The sequence below is a fragment of the Crocodylus porosus genome, unplaced genomic scaffold, assembly GCF_001723895.1.
Source record: "Crocodylus porosus isolate Cpor-Errol unplaced genomic scaffold, CroPor_comp1, whole genome shotgun sequence".
Classification (NCBI taxonomy): Eukaryota; Metazoa; Chordata; order Crocodylia; family Crocodylidae; genus Crocodylus; species Crocodylus porosus.
In genome coordinates, this window is record NW_017728907.1 from 37185761 (window position 1) to 37200104 (window position 14344).

Sequence of the window (14344 nt, forward strand, 5' to 3'; positions counted from 1 at the left end):
TGACTTCCTGCCCTTTGGGCAGGGGGATGGACTCGATGATCTCCCGAGGTCCCTTCCAGCCCTAATGTCTATGAAATCTATGAAAGATGTTCTTGTATCAAACAGTGTTTTTATTACTCTAAAATTCTTTAATCTCAGTAAAATTAATTGCTTTAAATATTTAATATTTTTTAAAAATACCAACAAACTAAAAAATATATACCTTTAGCTATTTTCCCATTCTTAATGAATTTCTGTATCCCATCTCAGGTTAATTCAGAAGCTAACTTAAATAGTATTGCTTTAGACAGCTGCAAGTTTTAAGCCTGAGTCTGTCAGATAAAGAGCATTGCTGGTGTGTAAAACATGGAAGGATGAAATGGAGGTGAAGCTAACTGTGCATGAAATTGTAGTAGCAGAAGAAATTGTCCATATTTTGCTAGAGTTGAAAATAGCTGCTTTCTGAGTATCTCCAGATTCACTTATACCAGATGATCATTTCAGAGACAAACAAATAAGCATATGCAATTAATTATAAGCAAATCTGAAATTACAGTATAAAATAATTGTTTTGCATGTAGATTCAATTTTATTCCTCTTTGAATTAAATGTGATGCAGGCCATGGTGCTTCATTTTTGAAATGATCAGTATTTTTTTCAATTGAATTTGAACTATTTAATGTGCATGGTTAGTCGACTATTTTTCAGTATGGTTAGATTATGCCATTTGGAACCTTGGCCAAATTCTGCATAAACTTGAAAGGAGAAGTTCTTTGTCACACTTTGAGACATTGTAGCATGTATTACAAATCAGCAGGTTTACTCTGAGAACATTCATGGAACATATCATCTCTTCATGTTGTGTAGGGCGCTGGTTCTCAACCTGTTTAGACTAAAGGCACTCTTCAGAAAATGCAACTCTTAGCTTTCACTTTTTACTTGACTCAAGAAAAATAATAGAGAAAAATCTTGTGGTTGCAAAGAGTTCAGAAAGACCACAGTGGGCCAGAATATTTCTGACACCATGAATTTCTGTTTGAAGTCTCTGGGTTTGTCTTGTGAATCCTGTAAGTATTTACATCTGGTTGAAAAACACTGGTGTAGGGTCTTGTTGCATAACAAAGTAAGTAACTGTTTGGATAGAAATCAAGTTCTCAAAATATAGGAAATGATATCTTCTTCATTAAGGGCCGGGACAGAAAGGTACATATAAACCAATATAAGTATCGGAAACCAATTCAGATCTGTAACACAACAGAAGTTCAGTGTACATAAACCACTTTTAAAATGGGCAAAACTAGTTTAAAATAAACCCAGATGAATGTGTATTTAGGTGAAACCAGTTTATTGAACTTCTGTCCCAGATCCCCTCCAGATTCAAGTTAACTCTCAGTCCCCAGCATCCTAAGATGCTTTGCTGCAGCACCTCCACAAACCCACCTTGCAGGGTGGGCAAGCTAGCAGTGGCCCAAACTATCTGCTCCAGCTGAGCAGAGGGGTAGTCTAGTGCCCCCCAGCTTCTGCCCTGGGCCACTGCAGGCATGTGGCTGCATTTCTGGAATCAAAAGTAAACTTCTGTTCACTTGTTTATCAGTTCCATCTATGCAGCTGCAGCTTAGACTAACCTGAGAAAATTTAATTGATTCAGCCTTGGGCTTTTTGAGTGTCTGTACTTACCCAGGGAGTCCAGCAGCTTAAATTTGAGGTGTCCCTGGGATTTTTTGTTTCCATGTACTGCACTATGCCAGTACACAGAGCTGCCAACAACAGGATTAAGGAGCTGTGAAAAAAATATGACTTAATTTTATTAGCATATTTGGCCATTACATGGGGAATATAAAGAGAAATTCAGCATTGTTTTTCCCAGTCTATGCTTAATGTAATGAAGCACAAAGTTAAACATTTTTATTTTTGGCACTTGGCCATTTTATTGTGTAATACTAGCTAAGAAATGTTAAATATATTAATATACTGCTTGTACTTAAGTTTCTTTTTTGCATTTAAATTTGTCTGTTTGGGGAAGGAGTTAGTATTATTGGTACAGCATATTAGGAGTAAAGCAGTGTCTCCTTGGCTTGCTGATAGACAGTGAAGGAGAAAACAAATTTTAAGTCCTATTTCAGTTTGTCTTACATTTGCACCCCATCCTAGGTTTTGCTTGTTGCTAAAATAGTTGTATTTGTAACTAATGTTTTGAAGTTAATATTGTTTATAAACAAAATCCTCTAATTGCAGACAAGAAATAGGAAACAGGACAGGATTGAAAAGCTATTCCTTTGTTTCCAACATTTTTTCACATTTTGGAGATTTCTTCTTCGAAATGAGAGAACTTTGGCAAATGGAAATGGGACATGTAGTGTGAAAAAGTTCTTCGTTAGGGCTTTCTGCCTTCTAATCACAAATAATTTTCCTTAGGCCTTCGGCAGATGTTAAAATAATGACATGACAGGATCTGATCCCCTGTCCCAACAGTCTCATGTTCTGCCATACCATATGTGCATGACAGGACACAAGATTGTTGGGACTGATCCCAACTGCATCGTTATTTTAAAGGGAACCTTGCAGTCCAGTTGGGATCGCCAAGGTTCCCATCCAAGGGCTCCCCCACCATGGAGTTTAACCTTTTCCTACACCTGGGAGCCCAGCTAGGCAGACAAACCTGGTGGTTTGGTTGCCTAGCCCCACAGCTCCCAAGAGAGCTACAAGGTGTAAGGTACATTCAGGCGTCAAATCACAGTGAGCCCCATGGCTCACTGCATCCCAATTCAGTGTTTGCCTTGTTCTGCAGCTCCCACGGGAGCATGACCTGACACCTCACCTCTCAGCATGCTGAAAACTTCCGTGAAGCCCCATGCAGTGCTCTCCCTCACAGCTGTCAGCTTGCCAACATGGAGCAGCCCATCAGCTGATGGGCTTGTTGGGCCCTCTGGGCCACCTTGTCATATGTTCAATATAAGGTGCAATGCAAACCAGCCGCAAAAAAATTCCATATATTTTGTGGAGTATTTTGTGGTTGGCTTCTCAGTGTTTTCCACCATTACTTCCCTGAATGTTTGACCGGGTGTTACTGTCTGCAGCACAGTTAATCATACCATAAGTGTAACATTTGCCAGGGCCCCAAGTCAAGAGTCTCTTGGGGTATATTTTTACAGCACCATCATTCAGGTTGGAGGGCTCAGATCAGCCTTGCCCAGGAGTAAAAATTCTTTCCTGTTGAATTATTTGAAAATTCCTTTGCTCCTGGGCACATGAAGAATTGTGGAAAAGCACTAAAAGACACTTAGGCTGCTTGAAGACATGGGAAAAAACAAATAGCATTTTAAACTCAACATGCTCCTGCATCAAGCCCAGCACATGCCCAGAGGAGGCAGTGTGTTAGTTGCACTCAGGTTTCCCAATGTCTGTATAAATCAGGTACTTTAATGGGGTTTTTTGATGCTGTTATCTAATAGCTGATTGAATCATCTTTAATTAAAAGCACCAAAAAGCCCCACAGAAGTGCCCGATTTTATGCAGATGCTGCAGAGCCAGGTTGAAGTAATGCACTACTGCCACTGGTAGAATGCATTGTTTGGTTGTTTTTTCCCATGTCTATGAGTGCTCTTAATGCTCGAGTGATTCAGCCTGTGTTATCACTGCAAAATGGATGGCTTGCCAGCCAAAGCAGAAGTGGAGCATGAGTTCTAGCCCCCACACACAGTGATACCAGGTAGCCCTAGTTGAAAGCAACACTTGAGTGGAGTTTTTGTGGGTGGATTGGTAGAAGTTCTTAGAAAAGAGGCCTGGGTTGTAAGCAATATCAGAAATGGGCTCAGTAGTGAAGACTAACCTGTACAGAATAATTGTGTGATGTAATTGACAAGTTGCCACCAGCATTCAGGTTGACTTGTTTTGAAAAAAGTAGAGGTGCACTGATATATCAGTCCATATCAGGTAGGCACTGATAAATGGAAAAATTGACATCATCAGCAATCAGCTTTCTTTTGGCTGGTATACCTGATAATGTCACCAGTAAATGCCACGTGCATATGCATGGCCACAGCATGTATTTGGCCAGGAGTGTAGCCCAGCAGCATGGGGACCAGCATTCAGCCAGTAAGTCTGCGGAGGGGAGGGGCATGGGTGGTGCAGATTGAGGCTCCCACAGTGAGGGAGGGAGTATGGCAGGGTGCAGGACAGAACCGCAGGCAGCTTATCTGGGGGGCACATGGGACAGGAGGGGGTTGGTTTCCTGCCTCTGTGTACAGCCCCAGGTAAGATATGGAGGGTATGTGCCCCTTGGATTTGTGCGCAGGGTGATGGCAGGTTCAGGGCCAGGGCTTTCATTAGCCTCTTCCCAGCTGGGGGGTTGGGCCAGGGCTGCACTTGGAGTGGGGCTGGGAGCGGGGGCTACAAGGAATTTTAGGGTGGTTGTAGCCCACCCTGTAGCTCCCCATCCCAACACCGTCATCACACCCCAAGCGCAGCCCCAGCCCAACCCTGCTGCCAGGAAGAGGCTGGCACAGCCTCTGGCCCTGAGCCTGCAGTGGGCAACCGGCCCTCACCCCATATACAAATCCAGGGACACATGCCCTCCATTCCTCCACCAGGGTGTGTGCAGTGGTGGGCAGCCGCCCCCTGTGCCCCCTGAACGAGCTGTGCCCACAGGTTCATCCCATGCCCCGCTCCACCCAGCTTGGGCAATGCATGCCCCTTTCCCAGGCACATGCCCTCTCCCCCCCCCGGACTCACCAGCTGGACATTGCTGTCCAAGCTGTGGGGCTACTTGCTGGCTATCGGATTGGTATCGGCTAATATGACTGGTTAATAATAGGCCATCAGTATTGGCCAAAAGAATTCTTATCATTGCACTCCTAGAAAAAAGATGTCCCCTTTTATGGATAAGAAAAAATGTAACCCCGCATGTGTTCAAGGGCTGCTTGTGGTCCACTACAAGATCTTTCTTGCATGTAGCTTTATGTTCTTCCCAGAAAATGGTACTTGGTCTTTCAGGCATTTTGGTTCAGGAGAAAGGTAGCTAATTGAATACTTCATGCTTCTTAGAAGCATTGTATATGTTCTCTTTCATAAGGAAGTTTGGCCACAACTGCAAATGTCTAACTGGAATGATAAAGTATCAGAACTTCTTGGAAGTAAAATAAATACTTAATGTAAACTATGCTAATAAAGATGTCAAAAAGTGTTACTGTTAATAAAAGAAAATCAATTTTTACCTAGCCTTTAAAATCCCAGCTTCCTACAGCTGTTCATTTTCTAAATATGCTATTATGGATGGCAGGGAAGTGCAAGGGGAAAGAATTTGAACAGCAGGTCTTAGTGTTTTGACTATTTTATCTGCATTGACTACAGAATCTAAAATAGAATAATTGAGTGGAATGATTGGGAAATATATTCAGTTTTTAGGCTAATTCTGTTTCTTTTTGAGTGACCTGAATTCATTTTTAAGGAGGTTTTTTTTCTTATTTCACTAATTTAAATTACTATAATAAAATAAGGATTATTGTCATCTATATAGCTCTCCAGTTCTCTGCTTGTCCTCATGCTAGAGGCAGTAGCAAATGGTTACAGTGGGACAGAATCATCTTGATTCTCTGGTGCCATATTTAAAAACGTGCCATATTCTCAAGATCACAACTCATGGACCCAGAGGGACAGTTTTCCACCTTCTGCTTCCTCTATGCAAAAATTACATTTATTTCCTACATGTTTTTCCTACTTTTTACCATCTTGAACTTTTCCTGAGCCTGAAAAAAGGTGCATGAGCCCAATACCTTGCAGAAAAAGATTTTTTTTTTCCCCCAATTTCTCACTTGGTCTAATAAAAAGGTATCATTTTGGAACCAAGTATTCTAGATTTTTGCATATAATTTTCTGGTGCTTTTAGTGGTGTTTAATTACACAGCAACAGGGTCTTAATTTAAGGATGCTGCAACATGGAGAAAGATGGATGCTTGTTCTTCTTTACTTGGCTTAGTACCCTGGCCAGTTATTTTAAGCAAATTTTGGCACCATTTTTTATTACCCCTCCTGTTGAAGACCATCACTAGGTAGATGTTTTGACTAATATATCCCGTAGATGTATTGAAAAATGGATAACTACCTTCTTGTTTACTTGTGGATTTTTAGGCTTTTAAAACTTTTTTTTAAATAAGTGTTAATAATAAACGGTCAAAGTGTAAAAGTATATGGCCCAACCAAGGACTGGGCATGAAACATTCATCAGTATCAAGCTACCGTTATCACCAGAGACTGAGACCCTGTCCCCAGCCCTTTGTGGGGTCACACATTTAGGACTAACAGTCTTGCTTCCACCTTGCAGTGTGCCCCTTGATTGGCTAGTGCAGTGCAAGTTGGTCCAAATTCTATTGTAAGGTGAAGTATCCAAACTCAAAGGAGACAGATGCCCAGACCAGGAACCAGAGGAGGTGGAGGATGTTGTTAGAGCTGGCCCCTGCAAGACAGTTCCTGCAGCTCTTCAGAATTGCTGCCCTGGCCTGACCCAGCAGGAAACTGGATAGGCAAATCATACTCCCCTCAGCTGCTCAGTATGGGACAGAGATAATGTACAGTTTCAGAGAATTCTTAAGTCTAGAATGCAAAGAGGGTGCTGAGGTAGCAAAGAGTGTCTGTCCTCAGCTTAAAAGTTAAATGTCTGTATCTCAGTCCATTTTAGCATAGGTTTTAAAAATACTCTGTTATAAGTGTTTCTGCCTGCTTATAAATTCAAGCTATCTCACAGTACTGTTCCATAATCTAAGTAGGATCATTCCCTGTTGATAGTTGGAAAGAACAGCTTTCAGGAAACAACAGGTGCTGTAAAAAATGAGTTTGATGATTCTCCAGCTGGCAATATAGACCGCGGAGTCAGCATTAATTTAAAGCTCTGTGATCAAGGGAGTGATCTCTGCTAGTGGATGTGCCATCCTTCAAGTGAGACAAAGCTGAAATGTTTGGCTGTATTTACTAAAGATTCTGTAGGAGTTTCGTACTTGAGGTGTAAATTGTTCTAGTTAGTTTTCAGCTTGGGTAATTGTATCTTATCGATTGGAACTATTTATATGTGACCTAGTGTTGGCAATTTAAATTGAAGGGATAACACTTTAGTTCCCCCTCAGAAAATTTGCTGAAGTGTTTTGACTTTCTTTGATTTCAGACAGGATGGCATGTAGACTATATTTATTCAAATCCAAGATGCGGTTCTGTCCTGAAGCAGGCAGTGACTACAGCTCTGGAACTGGAGAGGCTGCCTGCCCTGGTCCAGAGTTAGGGTGGCTTATGCAGGGGAGACTGCGGGAAGGGGGTGGGGAGTGTGGGAGAGCCTGTGTGTTTGGGGAGCCCTAGGGTAGCACAGGGTCTCAGGGTATTCAGAGGAGGAGGCACAGGGTAGACTTTATGGTGTGAGGGGGAAGAGCAGGGGAGACCACGCAGTGGCACAGGACCTGCTATGGCTATGGGCCCAACCAGAGCCTAAGAACACAGCCGTAGCCACTGCCTGCCCTAGACTGGGGCTGGAGCCACTGGTGCCAGGCCAGACCAGGGCCAGAACCACTATGGGTACCTATACATGTGATGGAGCTCTGCTCCGACACATGCTAATTAGCATGCATTGGAGCACACTCTATCAGTTGAGTCTGTTGTGAGTCTGCTGGAGCGTGCTAGTTAGCATGCTCCAGCAGCCTCCATGTCACTATTCAGGGTTCCTGTGTTTCAGAATGGCAACAGGGTGCTTTAACTAAAGGGCATCAAACAAGTTTTAGGTAAAGCACCTGCACCACCATTTTGAAGCATGGGGTGCTGAAGACACATGACACTGTGGGCGCTTTAAGTAGAGTAGCTCAGAGAGCCGCTCTAATTAAAGCGCTTTCCCTCCTCCCCCCCCCACCTTGGAGCATGTGTATAGATGCCCTATGTACTCTGTGCCCCCTGTCAGCGCTGGTTAGAAGCTAAGCAGTGGTGGGGTGGAGGGATAGACAGCAGGGAGACAGGCACTGAGTGGGGGCAGGTGGCTGTGGGGGCTGGCAGGGTAGGAATCTGTTTCCCCTCCACAGTGTAGGTGGGAGGGAGGGGGATAAATTTAAGATGGCCCTCTTACAGTTAGATTCTATACGTGGAAGACTGTACGTTTGTTACGGATTTTCTATATATAGAAGAGAGTCGTCTTACATTTAAAGTAATTTTGGATTCGGGTGAATATGGTAACATTTGCTGCTGTTACCTGTTTTGCAACCCTGCCTGCCTCCATTAATGGAACTGTTTGTTCCCCCCCTGTATATTTAAAGGATGGTGTAAAGGACCTTCTACACCAAATCTCAGACTATGAATTATTTTACCCTAGTGTTAAAATTTCCCTCCTAAGTCTTTTTTTAAGCTTGAATTGAAGCTCTGTAAAGTCAGAGGAAGATCGTCAGATTTTAGTGTTGTAGTAATCCTGAGAAACTGCAGGAGGAGGGAATTTTATATGAATGTTTAAATAGTTTTTAATTTTTTTGTGGAGTATATATGAATCAGATTAGAAACTATAATAACAATTTATTTCATCTCTCCAAATCACTAATGGTTTTAGAAAGTCCTTAATGCACTATCATAGAAACGTGACTTTCATGAAGACTAAACAAGCAAAGCATTATTTTAAATGAGCCAACTTACAAATTAAGTATTGTGTAATGAACTGAGTCAAATTAGATTTGTATGCATCTGCTACAATACAGAATGGTGTGTGTCATTCTCTTCTGCTACTTTTAAATAATGCTTAAACTTAGTACTTTTTTTTCATCAGCAAGTTTCAAAAATTTAATTATTCCATTTTGATTTGACATGCTGGCAGTGGCAGTGAATGTTAACAAGTGTAGCATTATATTTTTTTTTTAATGATGCAAAGGAACTTATGTATCTTGCAAAAGACACTGCTGTCTAGGTTTATAAATGCAGTTGATTTTATTTTTGTCTAGCTTTCTAGTGAGAAATGACACAGAGCAGCTGTTTGTCTCGGTATGAATCTGAACTTTTTGTAACAACACAGATGGACTTTAAGTATGGGAGAATTATAACTTCAGAATATAAACACATCAATAACATAGCTATTTCCTTCATATATAACCTAGGTGCAATCAGTTATTGGCTATATACATTGGGATAATGAGTAAAATACTTAATTATTTTGTGAATTCCTGCAGAGATACTATTGCAAAGAATTCCCCTTTGTTCACACAGAAGTACATTATACTGTGTTGTTTATAATGACCAGGTTTTTAAAATGTTCACAATGTACTTTTATTTGTACGTTACGGCTGCTTGCAGACATTGGGGGGGGAAAACCCAGCACTTTAAACTATGTGCATTCCCAAACCAAGCCTCGCGTATGTCCAGAAGAGGTAGCACCATAGTCAGACCTGGCTCACCCAACATCTGTATAGATCCAGCACTTTAGTGGGGCTTTTTTTTGGTACTTTTATCAAATAGCTGATTGAATCAGCTTTAGCTTAAAAAGCACCAAGAAAAACCCCACTGAAGTGCCTAATCTATGCAGATGCTGTAGAGCTGGATGGAAATAATGTGCTGCTTTTCCAGTAAAGTGCATTTTTGTTTGTTTGTTTTTTAACATCTGCAAGCTCCCTTTGTTACTTTTTAACTATATTCCAGTTGTGATTTGCAATTTGAAATGAAATTAGAGAAAATGCCTTGTTACTGCACATCTTCTTAAGAATCCCAAACTTGTTTGTTAGATGGAAAACAAGTTATTACTGTCAGTAATATTGAACCAGTCTAACTAGAGCAAAGCCCTCTATACTCTATTTTGCCTCCGGAATCAAAGAATATGCCTACTAGTATCTGAATCCAGAGCTGTTATTGATATACCAGGCAGAACAAAATAATTTGCTTCAAGTAGGCACTGTGTTTCCTGGCCAGTATTTGCATTGACATGTAAAGGAAACAGTAATTAATATAGTTATTGAGAACACTGAACGTTAAGGTCAGAGTTTGTAACTTAACTTTTCTGAATAACATTGTCTTCACTCTTTTTATACAGTAATTAATTGCTGCACTTATTTAACTTAAATCACCCTAGCTATATGATTTAAAAACTGAAGCTAAGCAGACAGATAACATTATTCCTCTCAAATGCTGCTTTTTAAAAAATAGCGGGCTTCAGCAGTGAACCAAATATTAATTTTAATCATAAAATACTTTCCTACATTCAACTGAAAATTTAAGTATGGTCAGAAGTGTTTTTATCAAAGCAAGTTTCCAAAAGCTGCACTGAAGAGATAATACAGCCTTATTCTAACAATTTTAATTCAGTTTCCTGTGGAAAATGATTACTGCTGATTAATGCAGGCCAGACAAGATGTCACAGTGTCCCTGTAAATACTAGTGTGTACATCAGAGGGCCATTCATCTACAAAATTATTAGTAAATGTTAAGTTTGACCTAAATTTTAGAAGTTCAGCATACAAGATAAAATGTATCCCTAAGCCATCATTGTAGTATTTATGAAGCATAAATAATTGCCTTATTTTGCAACCACTGTAATGCTTCTATGACTAATTATTGCTAACTTGGAAAAGTTAATAAATACTAAAATGTGATAAGAATGTAAATAGGTAGAATTTTGTCTTTTTTATTGTATCTCTTTACTTTTTCACTGACATCCTGCCACACTTTGTAGCTTCTTTCATTTCATGGAGTCTCAGGACAGCAGAGACTCCCTATGCTTGAAGAAGGGTGACTGTGCCCGAAAGCTTGCCAAGAACCCTTTTTTTCCAACTACTCAGTTGGTCTAATAAAAGATATCACATCTACTCACAGAACCTTGCTCACAAAATATTTCACTGAAGTCTTGCAACTTTTGTTTAGTATTATAGGCTTCTGTGTGCTTGTTAACTTGAAATACAATGCACAACAAAATATTTTTGGCTTCTGAATAACTAATTTCAGACTTTTGTTTGATTTAATTATGGTTTTTCCTAATTTGAGCTACGACTGCCACCTTTTGGACACACTGGAGCTCATTATTGGTTACATGTAGTGGCTCAGACCGGTCATGTATTTTTATATTAAACAATATTTTAATAACATCTGAAAAGTAGGAGTCATTGTGTTCCCATTCTAAAACAAATAGGAACTTTGCCATACTGAAGAGTTAATCAAGCAGATCATTCCACTTTTCCATTTGTATTTCTAGACCATAACCATGGCTGAAAGCACAGGACTGACAGCAGAAAACAGAACAGCAGATTGGGCAGGGGAAAAGGTACTTTGCGGATGGGGGGATAAAAGGATCCAAAAAAGTTGGTCCGCAAGGCAACAGTGCAGCTAGAATTCTCCTATCCGATTTTTAAATGTGTGATTAAGGTAACGGGTTAAAAGGAGTAGTCTTCTGCAAACAATTTTTTCAGCCAATAAGGTCAGGCACAGATAATGGATTTAGCTGACTGATTTAAACAGTATAATTCAATATCTGTTTCCAGTTTACAAGTTTGTTTTGAAAGGAAGATTATTTTTTATTTAAATTTAAATATTATTTCCAATTCTAACTGTCCAAATTTAACTAGACAGGCTGAACAGCCCACTGACAACTAGTTCTACTGTCACACAGAAAACATAGGCCAAGATGATCAGAAAGTAGCTTGCTAAAATTAGGTCTGTAAGCCCAATGTATAGGAACCATAATATGTTGCATGATTTTCAAGCAAGACTGGACAGGCAGCAGCTCTCACTGACTTTAGACTTTGAAAATATTGCTAGCTGTTTTGAACTTAATTCTTGTCACGTTTCGGGGGGGGGGGGAGAAGAGGGGAGGCATATGTGAAGTGCCACAAGGGAATGTTGCTATCTTTGAGGAGAGTCAGCTGTTCTGAATGAGAATAAGACAAGGCATGGATTCTGTGGCTCCTGTGTAAGTACCTTTAATTATTCATTTCTAATCGCCATCAATGTAACACTGAATGCTTTTCACAAAGATAATGAATTCAGTAGATAATTGAAACTAATTTTAAGCTACTTTAAGATATTTAGGATATAAACAAATGACAATTTTTTACATTGCAGCTATATGCAGGGGCTGTTCTTGAAGTGTGTGGATGAAAATTGGGAAGGTTCCCTCAAGTCCAGGGTAAGTAAAGCTACCATTAACAATTCTGCCCCCAAATAGGAAATAATTGCTGCAGCTGAATGAATGGTATTTTTAAGCAGCTGTACATTCTGTAGAGAACTGTTAAATTGAGAATGTTTTGTAGATTTTTTTTATTACTGGAACTAATATACCATATTGCTTTATAACATTTACTGGCAAATTTATGCAGTATTGTTAGGATGAATCCTGAAGCATCTAACTGTTGTGTAAGTGGATGATGGCATCTGACTACAGTGACTGGAATACAGCAGTGAGAGGGAAATCAATAATGTCAGTATGTGATAGGAAGAAATATCAAAGAGAAGTCTACAGAGAATTCCAATATGGAAGTGTTTTCATGAAAGGGAGGAAGGTTTTAAATAATTGTAGCTCTTCTATCTGTTCAATTAATAGATGTTTAGTGTGTCACTTGCTAGACATGCATTTCTCATTTAGGTAGATATTTCTAAAATATATATAAACTCCACACCTGTACCATACTAAGCAACAAAATCCATAGTAGAAAGGTTAATCAGTCTTCTCCTGCCTATTAAAGTGGCCAGACAATTCCCATTTTAAGGCTCTAGCACAGTTGCTTGCAATACCAAGCATTAACCATTTGGGTTGTTTTTGATGTTAAATATCTGCCTCAGGTAGACTCCTTTAATTTCAGTTAATACTTCATTTTTGATAAGGCTAGGGGAAATGTATTAATATGATTTGTCTCTGTTTAAAAAAAAAATTTAAGTGCTTTATTGTTCATACACCTTGGAGTAGGGACCTTGCATTTGGCAAAGAGTGTCCTTTGCCATCTCCAAATTTGGTCATATTATAAGCTTAAAACCATCTTCAACATAGGCTTAAGGCCGCCTATTTTAAAAACATCCAAGGAAAGATAAAGGAATAGACTAGACAAGGAATGTGGAGAAACTGGAAGGGTCGGGAAGAGAAACTGACTGAGATTGGGAAAGACAGTATAGAATTGGGAGCTGATTGGCAGTGGGAGAAACATTGAGATCGGAGAAAGAAGTCTTGAGCTAGGAAATGGCTGAGGAAACAGTTGAGGGTGGGGGGCAGAACAGAGAAGATAGATCAGACAGAGAGCTGTGGCACAGGAAACTGAGGCTTCTTGTGCAACGACTGAGGACCAAAACTGTACAGGGGAGAGACTGAGTGAATGAACAATATAGGGAGGAACAAGATGGAAACTGAGGTGTGGGGAGAGGTGGGATAAGTCAAACAAAAGCCATGAGGGGAAATGGGACTTACTAGATGAGAAGAATTGTAGTGAAATAGGCATGAAAAATAAAGTCTGGGACTTAAGTGCAAAATAATAGAATTGGGACAAGGAGAAGGGGGGAAGAGCTTTTGCCTGCTGAAGTAACCCCCTCCATACTTATTGGTGGAAAAGTCACCACTCTTCTGCTGTCAAAAAATATTTCTGAGACCCACTGGCAAGGTATGCATTTCATTTGCTCTTAGTACTGATGCAGAGGATAACCCTGTATTATTAGTTTCTCCATCAGTGCAGTCAGGAAGGGTTTCTAAGTAGGGATGTAAATATAGTTTTAAAAATATTTGTTTAGCCTTCTCTAATTGTATCGTTAAATGATTAACCCACAACACAGCAGCATGGACACAGCTGCTGCTGGAAGCTGCTCTGGTTCCTTGAGCTCTTTTACTGGGGGGAGGAGGCAAGCCCAGCCAGCCAACACGTTCCACCTGAAGACCTGTGCTGGGAGGGAGGGAGCACCTGTGAAAGCAGCTAATTGCTTAATTGATAAGTCATGAGGCTGCTGCTGTTTTCTCCTTAGGCTATGGGTACTAGGTCCTCCTCCCTCTCCCCCTTCCTCCTCCTTTCCTGTCTGCCCTCTGCCTTCTGATTCCGGCTGGGGCACCCCTGGGCTTCCCACAGTTTTCCTGTGACTGCCTGGAGCTAATGGATAACCTGTAAACTAACTGACCTAACTGGTTATCACTGCACTTATCATTTAAACGATTAATCATTTAACCTTTCACATCCCTACTTTTAAAATAAATCTAATGGTTACATTACTGACTGAAACCAGGTGTCCAAAGAGAGTGGTTGCTCCTTAAGGAGGTGATCCTCCAAGCCCAAAGGGAGGTAATCCCAACATGGATCAAAGGGAGCAGGAGGGCACACAAGCCCCCATGGCTCACCAAAAGCATCCGGGAATGTCTCGTAGCTAAAAGGGAGGCGTACACCCAATGGAAAGGAGGGGCCATCACCAG

General features: G+C 40.5%; 1 protein-coding gene across 1 annotated transcript in view; it reads left to right on the plus strand.

Annotated features, from left to right (window-relative positions):
* SELENOF (selenoprotein F) overlaps positions 1–14344 on the plus strand; it is a 52504-nt gene that overhangs the window by 17931 nt on the left and 20229 nt on the right. The window contains exon 3 of the mRNA XM_019531149.1: positions 12028–12091. Within this exon, the coding sequence (XP_019386694.1) occupies positions 12028–12091 (64 nt within the window). The remainder of the gene's footprint in view (positions 1–12027; positions 12092–14344) is intronic.